A 10,002-nucleotide genomic window follows, 5' to 3' on the forward strand; every position below is an offset into this window, starting at 1 on the left:
ACGTTATTACTCTGTAATAAACCACTAGAAACCACGGATCCTTTATACCAAATACTTAGAAAATATAACTGAGCAAACTTCGTAATTTTATAGATGGAGTTCGTGTTTGCTCTTTAAAACATACGTATTCTAGATTGGAAATCTTCTTCCAGGAATTTGGACAAACATTATGTTCAACAACTTGAAACGCTCCGCCACTGGAACTTGTGACCCAATTGTTGGCAGCGTGGTGGACCTGCAGCTGGGCCCCGGGCAGATCCAGCCGCGCGGCTACCGCCTCACGTCGGCGCGCTACGGCGAGGTCTACCTGGGCCTGCTGATGACCAAGGGCCAGCTGGAGGTCGAGGTAGTCAGCGCCCGCAACTTCTGCAGCGAGGACCGCGAGAACCCACCAGGTGAGCCACACTGCACCAGGTTCCGTAGCTTCCAGTACCACGGCAATTCACCACACTCTGCAGTTCTACTGTGCAAACTTAAATTTGTTGGCATTTGACAGCGAGCACGCTAGACTAATCCCGCCAGCACTACATCAACGGTAGCCTGACATTTTCGGCTCTCTTTGTGTTGCTACTTTCACTTCAAAAAGCTTTTGTAGGCTATAAAAGTTTAAAGGCAATTTTCGATCACCAGCGCTGTGGGCTGCCTACAGACAGTATCGTGTGAAGGCAACGTCGCGATTTGAAACTTAAAATTCAGATGCCCACTAAATCGCACTGTAGTAGCTGTAAACAGCGTATGTTGACCCGTATTCTACACCACCTACCAGTCGCGTGGATTTCTCTGATATAAAATCTCTAAGTAAAATATGAATTTAATATCCAAAATGCTTAATAACTATGGAACCTTAGGTCATCCTCACCCCTTCCAGGACCATATCATCTATCAAGACTTGTTCCGTGAGGTATTTCGTTACTGTGTGTTAATTTTTGTCTCAAGGTGTCAGAATGCGATACGTGCTAAAGGTACCCTTTCTTCCTCCATCCTCTGTCTAGATTGTAGCCAGTGTCACTTACTTGCTGATATTTGGTTTAACATTGGCTTAACAAGTAGTTATATCCTTACATCATTGTTTGTGGTGTCATCCAAAGGATTACATGTTTTGAGAGCACTTACAATTTTTTTTCTGCTGCATGTTTCAAAACCATTCAGTACAGTCGTATCTCTTACAAAATTTTCTTTTCCTTTCGCATCTTTGCCTGTCTGGCTTTTCTTCCGCGCAGTAGTAATAATTTGCTGTTGATATCACTGCCTGGCTCTGAGCACTATGGGACTTAACATCTGAGGTCATCAGTCCCCTAGAACTTAGAACTACTTAAACGTAACTAAACTAAGGACATCACAGACATCCATGACCGAGGCAGGATTGGAAACTGCGACCGTAGCGGTCGCGCGGTTCCAGACTGAAGCGCCTAGAACCGCTCGGCCACTCCGGCCGGCTGATATCACTGCCTCTTTGATTCCAAATGTTTCAAATGTGCGACTTCTTCGAGTGGCTTATTATACTTTGCCATGTTTGTTGTTTCTGAAAATTTCTCCTAATGTCATTAATTTCAGTTTTTCTACTGAGATTCTTAACTTACAATTATAACGTCTTATGTAGTTAGTGTATAACCCATTTTACTTTCCTTCTATTTCCTCGTCATCAACAAATTAATTCTTTTCTCTTAACTTTGACCTTATTTTAATTTCCTAAATACTTCGCACATAAACCGGTGAGGTGTTGCGCTTATAAGGCACTGGGCATGCATTCAAGAGTACAGCAGCAGTTCGTCACTATTTGGTAATCAAGATTTAGATTTCCTGTGATTTTCCTAAATCGCTTAAGTAGAATGCCAGAATGTTTCCTTTGCAATTGCTCGACCGATTTACTTGCCCATCTTTTGCTAGTCAGGGCCTGTGCACGTTCTCTTGTGGTGTACGAGCCAATGCGTGATACTCGGGTTCGATGGTTTGAAAATGGCAGCAGCCACGACACCTCGATTCGATACGCTTGGTGGTAGTCTACTGTCCACAAGCAGCTAGCAACTGAAAGCTCTTCACCTAGTTCCAATCCGTTTTCAGGCACCTGAAGGAGCTGTTAGCTATGACGAACAACCTGTCTTTTTTTATGGATGATCTGAGTTAGTGTTTCATTCTGTCAACGAACAACATTGGTTATGTAACCTCACGGAACTAGAGAAAGTATCTGCGCTATCTGAATAGAAATGTGGGAAACACAAGTGTGGAATCAATTTATTGGACTCACCAAAACGAAACAATAATACAACCTCCCAAAAGAACGACAGACTCGATCCCATCTGCGGATCGTCACCAATATAAAATAACAAATAATAATAGAAAAGACCCGACTCTTCACGGGGAGAGATCACGATCAAACAATTCTACAATGTCAAGATGTTCGTCGACAATACTAAGTCCATCTGTAAGAGATCAGCCAGCTAGAGGAGGCGTCTGGCTGTCGCTGCCGGGGTGGCAGCTCGGTATACTTGCAAGTGGTGCTCGAACTGCCCTTTGCCGGCAGTGCGTCGCCTTATAAAGCCCGTTTGCCGGATGTACCTGCCGGAAGTATTTGCGACCACGTGCCTGGCGTAGCAAAGTAATTCCTGGGTTAGCTGCGACCTCTGGTGAAGCTGTTCTGCAGGCTCCGCGGAAGGGTAGCGGTCCCTGTGGCAGCCGTTGGTAGAGACCTGATGTTGTGATGTGTTGTGTTGTGGCCGCCGGTAAATATTTGTGTTGACAACACAGACGACTTAGGTTTTTCTGGTGAATTAACGCCCTGTGATACATGCATCTCGTGCTGGTTGGACGTGTAGTGGGATGCCGATGCAGTAGGCGCTACGATGTTTGAAGTGGGTGGCCACACCATACTATAAGCCACTATAATTGCAGCACCAAAAAAAAAAATAGCAAGTAACGAGTTACTAAACCTACTATATGTATTTACTATAGTAGGAAGAATAAGTGATTAAAGTTTTAGGTGATCTGGGGCTATGCATGTGCCACATTTAGCACATGGAGCTGCCACATCTGGCAGCAACAATGACTATAATCGGGCTGACGTCTAGTCAGCTGAGCTTGAATAACAGATACATGTACGTAGTTCCATCAGTTCCAAATCTGTACCAGAGTTCATCAATTACTGCAATGGGTAGGGATTGGTGAGAGCCGGCCGCAGTGGTCTCGCGGTTCTAGGCGCTCAGTCCGGAGCCGCGTGACTGCTACAGTCGCAGGTTCGAATCCTGCCTCGGGCATGGATGTGTGTGATGTCCTTAGGTTAGTTAGGTTTAAGTAGTTCTAAGTTCTAGGGGACTGATGACCACAGATGTTAAGTTCCATAGTGCTCAGAGCCATTTCTTTTTTTTTTTTTTTTTTTTTTTTTTTTTTGATTGGTGAGACGTGAATCTCTCGGCTACTCACGATCAGAGGAAACCTGTGGTACTGCGTGATCTTGCTGAAAGATAAGGTCACAGAGATCTTGAAGATAGTGCTCAACCACCAGCCTTAACACGTAAGGAGTGTAACATGTGTTATCCAAATTGCTGACCATGCAAATCGGAACTAATTGTGTTGTGCACCCGATAGGACCTGTACCATCATGTAAGATTCTAGGCCCTTATGACTATGATGAATGCAGTCTGGTAACATTCGTTCTCCTCGGAGGATTCGCACAAGATACGGTCATCGTGGTGTTTTACGTAGAACCGGGACTCATCTGAAAAGTTGACGAAGTGTCTCTTCTGTGTCCAGGAATGTCGTTGGACGCCTCTCTCAGCTGCTGCACCATGGAAAGCAGCATCAATTTACTGTCGTCATGCTGACAGTATGTAGTGTCCCATTCTTTGTCGCAATGTCTATGTAGATACTTGTCAGCTGCATCTGATTACTTGAATATTAAAGGAATCCACTCTAAAAAATCTTTTGCCGAAGCCATATGCTTAGAAAATAACAACTCTCAAAACTTTCAAAGTTCTGTGGTGGGTCGACTTCCGCTTTATAATAGGGACTTTTCGGAGCGGCGAGCTACCTATTGCGAAATTACAGTATTCATCACTGTCTACCAGCCCTTAATGGTAAATCGCCTGAAGTTCCATGACTGTTAAGTGAAATTTTTAGTCTTAGTTTCCCACTTGAGTTCCCGAACTGTCTCCATAATACTCCTGTATTGAGCAAACCCACCAGTAACAAATCTAGCAGCCTACCTCTGAATTGTCGACCATTTGCCTTCCATACTACCGTCCTTACCTGCTGGCTCCATTTCACATCGATCTGAGACGTTTCGCCTAGGTATTTAATCGACATGAGTGTGTTCTGTAATCTAACATTATATGATTGTTTTCTCCTACTCACCTGCTTTAATTTACATTTTTCTACATTTACAGCTAGCTGCCATTCATCACCCCAACTAGAAATGTTGTCTAAGTCATCTTGCATTCTTCTACAGTCACCCAACGACGACGCCTCCCGAACACCACAGTGTCATCCGCAAACAGCCGCAGACTGCTACTTACCCTGTCCGTCATAACGTTTATATAAAAATTGAGTAAGACTGGTCCCATCACATTTCCCTGAGGCACACCTGACGGTACCCTTGCCTCTGATGAACATTCGCCGTCAAGGACAACGTACTGGATTCTGTTATTTAAGGGGGAAACAACATTAGGAGGCTGTTTGATACGTATTTTTAGGGATTTTTTTGGTGGGAAGAATTAACTAGAATTTAATCAAATTTTGACATCATTTCATTCATATTTCAAACAGCTTTTGTGAATTTTTTGAATAATTTCAGCGAACAATAACAAAGTTACGCTGTGTGTCCATTGCATGTTGTGAGTATAGTTCTCCAATTGTGTACAGTGTAGCCATTCTGATTTTCATTTGAAATCAGAAAGGTTTTGATTTTAAATTAATAACTTATTTTCCAAGAATATGAACCTCAATGCAGGTGGAAATACTGAAAATTAAAAAATTTACAGTCGTTGGAACAATTTACTTCGAATTCACGATTTTTTCCTCTAATTATGCGAAGAAAAATACCCTTAGAATCATATCCTCTCAGAAGTTGGTTCATATAATTCGTTATTTTATAAAGAATCATAGTATCAATTTTCAAGATTATCTGTTCTATACTTTTTAGGATAGGCTGCACGCAAATGTGATAAAAGTCATTTGGAGATAAACGCGTTTGAAAAATAAATTCTCGGAAACTAGAAATTCAACGACGTTAACAATAATGTAAAATGCTTACCCACTAATCGGCGATACCAGCACCATATATTAATCCTTCTTTTTCCTCATAGGGTTCGTTTTGCGCTTGCAGCAGTGCATTCCGAGCTTCCCGACCTTCCTTAGATTCCAATGAGCTACGTCGATTCTTCCGGAGTGCACAGGATACAGTAGCATGGAGAGCTGCATCAAACCAGTCTCAGGACTGAAGACCACAACAACAACAACAACATCGATTCTACCGGATCACGTGCTGGTTATCCATTTGTTTGGCATAATTGAAGCTTTGCGTGTTACTGCCTCGTTCATGCCCATCAGAAGGGACGAATTTCCTTCATTGAATAAGACCGCTGCTAAATACGACGCCAATTCAACGACTTTTAGTCCGGAGTGCAAGCGTTTAGGGGTTAGTCGCCAAATAGTGGGATTAAAACTTTCATTCGCATTTTGTGTGTGGGCACCTAAACATGTCTCCAGTAATTCACCCCTTGATAAATCTTCATGTATTGGAAGAACTTCCTTCTGTACGTCGGTGTGCAATGGAGTAAGGTGCTGTTCATGTTCCATTGCAAGGGCTGTTCGTTTCTGCCACTCGCACCAGCTGTCTCCTCCCTCTGCGCAGTAATCGTGTCGAAGATTTTCATTCCGTGGAAATCATATGATAGTATGTCGCCATAACTGCGCTCGAGCCTGTACCCTATGTGCACTCGGGTTTATGTTCATAAAATCTAAACGAATGCGAATTTCGCTTTGAAATTTTGAAAGCATATTCTTGGTTAGTTAAGCTAACGATTTATGCAGTAAAAAAAATCGGATTTTTTGAACGTCATAATGTGATTCTCCCCCTTAAGAAGTGTTGCAGCCACTCACGTATCTGTGAACCTGTTCTGTATGCTCGTACCTAATCGTAGGCCCGACCGGCTAGCCGCGCGGTCTAAAGCCGTTACCACACGGACCGTGGTGCCGAACGTTAACGTTGAGCGTGCCTAGTTCAACGTGCTGCTGAACGATCAGGAATGATGCGACTTGTGCATATGGTACCTGGACCCCAACGTGGTATACGCGATCGCAACGCACTCCAGCGACAGTTCAGGGATGTTTCTAGTTCGTTAATCACACTGTTTACTCAACGGGTGAGCGTAAAATTCCCACATTAGCTCTATTAAAATGCACATTTCTTCCATCGTCCACGAAAAGGAAAGTACCATGTCCAATCAATAAGGAAACAGGCATATAAAAGTTCCATTACAAACAGTGCGTTAGAAATCTGGAATACTTCTCCGCATAAGATAAACATTATTTAGCATTCCCACATTTTAGTAAAACACCAAGGTCAGTCTTACTTGATCACTGTTCCTACCTAGTAGCAGAATCTTTGCAACATGTGAATTACGAAGCGTAAAAGAAGAAGGAGCAAAATATCTCTATACAAGTAGCGTAAGCTGTCCTTTAGATTAAGTCAGTCGAACAAAGTCACCCCTCAAAAAAAGGTGAACTTGTATTTACATAACATCAAATATTATAGTCTATACTTATATTAAACTAACAATAAAGTATCAGAACCTAATAAAAACGCGAATGTTAGGGAAAAAAAACATTTGGTTGTGTTAGGACGCGAACCACCGCCCCTACAAAACCACCCAATGATAGACAGTGCCACTATTCATTACACTAAACCAACATCACACTTTTTTCATCTAATCATAGTGTCTTACCTCTCACTAAAAACCTTAATCGTAGATATTTTATTAACTGAAATTTAATTATAACACATTGTACCAAGAACAATGCGTTTTGGGTGGATCTTCAGTGTGTCGCTGCCTTCAAATAGCCTACTCTCATTCTAAGTAAGTTATAATGATTCTCTTGCCACGAATATGATGTTTCTCATTATTTTATTGGAACGAATCACATAGTTAACAACGGGTTTTGCAGTGATTCTCAATTTGCTGGTGCTCGGAACGGCATATAAACAAATAGGCTTGAAATGAGTGCCAATATGGTGCCTCACAACTCTGTACTGAAGGGAGACGGCGTGCCTGTGACGTAGATGGCGTTGTGCCATGTCATTGGTCAACGCTCAGGCGCACGGTCAGAATATCTGACATGCCAGATATTGCTCTGCGCGTTCGGAAGGACTCCCGAGCGTGCTACTCCATGCTGTGACGTCAGAAACTCAGCTCGCTCAACGCTCGGGTGCACGGTGCTTGTGCCGACGGCTTAACGCGCTGCTTCTCGAGTGGGAAGGCGTGCCGGTCCCCGGCACGAATCCGCCCAGCGGATGCGTGTCGAGGTCCGGTGTGCCGGCCAGCCTCTAGATGGTTTTTAAGGTGGTTTTCCATCTGCCTCGGCGAATGCGGGCTGGTTCCCCTTATTCCGCCTCAGTTACACTACGTCGGCGTTTGCCGCACGAACACTGTCTCCACGTACGCATACACCATAGTTACTCTACCACGCAAACATTTGGGGTTATACTCGTCTGGTATGAGACGTTGCCGGGGGTTCCACAGGGGGCCGAACCGCACAGTTACCCTGGGTTCGGTGTGGGGGGCGTGGGGTGAGTGGACTGCTGTGACCTGTTGCGGGGTTGTGAACCACTGAGGGCTACGGCGGGCCGAAGCCTTCTAGATCCCCGGTTCAATACACGCAATACACCTAATCGTTGCTGCATGCCGTCTTTGGGGTTTTGTAGTCTTGATGACTAGCAGAGCAAATGAAAACTAGAAAGTAAGTGTGTGTGTTGTGCTTCCGCAGACACCTACGTGAAGACGTACCTGCGGGACGGCGAGCGGTGGCTGCAGAAGCGCAAGACGCGCGTGGTGCGGCACAGCCTCGAGCCGCAGTTCCGGCAGACGCTGCGCTACAGCGCGTGCGACGTGCTGGGCCGCGCGCTGCTCGTCATGCTGTGGGAGCGCCAGCCCGGCTTCGAGCACAACGTGGGCCGCGGCGGCGCCGAGGTGGCGCTCGACAAGCTCACGCTGACGCAGCCCACGCACGCCTGGTACCCGCTCTTCCCGCTGCACTCGCTCGGCTCTGACTCCAACGACTCCCCATGACCGCACTACCTGCAGTCCGCCCGCCCGCGCCGGCTCCCACCACACTGCTCACCGATCCAGACGCTCGCTCACCGACTTCGACAGCTGTCGACTCTCGGCGCGATCGCGAACGCTGCCCGTGCCGACGTCTGCGCCCTAGAGCTGCTACTTCGTTCCGGTAACAACTCGGTCCTCACTCCGCGTGCTGTGGTACATCCCTGCCAAAGATCGTCTGAAGCAAAAGTAGAGCATCAGCTGGTTCCGTTTGCAAGTCTGACCCTCGTGGCAGTTGGTGAAACTAGCACTGCATCGCAGGCCGACTCGCAGGGCTACACATTCTGGGGCAAGCGAAGCTGGGCGTCACCTTTTACTGAGACCAGTAGCGCATTTGACCAGCTGACACCAGGAAATGTGTACATCAAGAAGGCCGCCTTTACAGCATTTAATCCTTTCTGCGTCGCGGTGAGGGAAGGTCTAAGTCGGTTAGGTTGGGCTCGTTAGTAGGTCGCCACAGAGTAAGCCATACTTGCTATCGATGATCACTGATGGTAAACAAACTTCTCTATTCCTTCGTCTGGCAAATGAGCCTGAATTACCAATTTTTTCCAAAAATGTAATGATAAGGTTATTTTCCCTACCCTCCCACCATCTAACTGACGAACTTACTATCACATCACCGCTTCTTTACGACTCAGGTTTATATCCAGTATATAATCGACAATTGGGGATACAGCAAGTGCAATAGTTTTGACAGCTGGTAATAATCCCCTTAAATATACCGCATTGCTACTACTGTAAGTTTAATAAGCAGACTAGACCCAGATTGTGCAAAAATCCCTCTGGCCCACTGGTTTATGTAGATCACAGACAAAGAAAGGGATTGCGTCCATCTTTGGAATGTCGCACACTGATGCAAACTGGGTCTTTTCTTCTGCTTCACAGCATTACTTTTCGACATCCCAGACGTAAGTAAAAAGATCGTCAGGGAACACGCGTAGTATTTGCATTTTAAAGGGTTCCTGATGTGAATCTCGAATTGTCAGAAGTTCTGTTGGCCTCAGTCCAATATGAGAGAAATAGACCACTTTCACGTTATCCAGTGTAATGCTTCCTAATGCATCGAAAAATTATATGGCGAAAGAAAAACATTGCTACATTACATCGCTAAGAACAACATCGCAGTTCTTCAGGAGGGTTTATGGTTTATTGAACGTGTTATGTAACATAAATTCAGAAACGACAAAACCATATGGAGAATTGAAGCTATGTATATCATTCTAGTGCATCTCGTAATGTGTCCATATAATACATCATGTTCTTAAATGACGTAAAACGGTAGTTTCGCAACTTATCATCATCTCATACTTATAAAGCCCCATTCGCACTCAGGCCTCCGCATTGTCATCTGAGCATTAATTGTATCAGTACGGTTTATTTCTGGGATTAAGCGTAATGAGTGAAACTCGTTATCGTTGTGATGTACCATGTGTTCATCGACCGTCGATGCATTTCTACGGCACAATTTTGCTGACAGTTACCCCGCACATTTGGTTGAAACTTACAAATACTGAACCCGAAGTTTCCGATTATTCCAGTTCTGTTACTGACGGCATGTGATGTTTCTTGCAATCATCTGTGGTACCTTATTTTCGCAAAACAAAACCGTGTCTTACGGCTGACATGATACTTTCTAACTGAATTGTTTTGCTTTGTAATTTTAATACCAAACCGTATTCCCTACTAG

At 44.7% G+C, this 10,002-nt stretch overlaps 1 protein-coding gene across 1 annotated transcript in view; it reads left to right on the forward strand.

Annotated features, from left to right (window-relative positions):
- Positions 1 to 8,279, forward strand: part of LOC124606155 (regulating synaptic membrane exocytosis protein 2) — a 282,872-nt gene extending 274,593 nt beyond the window's left edge. The window contains exons 14-15 of the mRNA XM_047138120.1: positions 226 to 395; positions 7,978 to 8,279. Coding sequence (XP_046994076.1) covers positions 226 to 395; positions 7,978 to 8,279 — 472 coding nt within the window. The remainder of the gene's footprint in view (positions 1 to 225; positions 396 to 7,977) is intronic.
- The last annotated feature ends 1,723 nt before the right edge of the window (positions 8,280 to 10,002 follow it).

This window comes from Schistocerca americana, chromosome 3 (assembly GCF_021461395.2).
Source record: "Schistocerca americana isolate TAMUIC-IGC-003095 chromosome 3, iqSchAmer2.1, whole genome shotgun sequence".
Taxonomy (NCBI): Eukaryota; Metazoa; Arthropoda; class Insecta; order Orthoptera; family Acrididae; genus Schistocerca; species Schistocerca americana.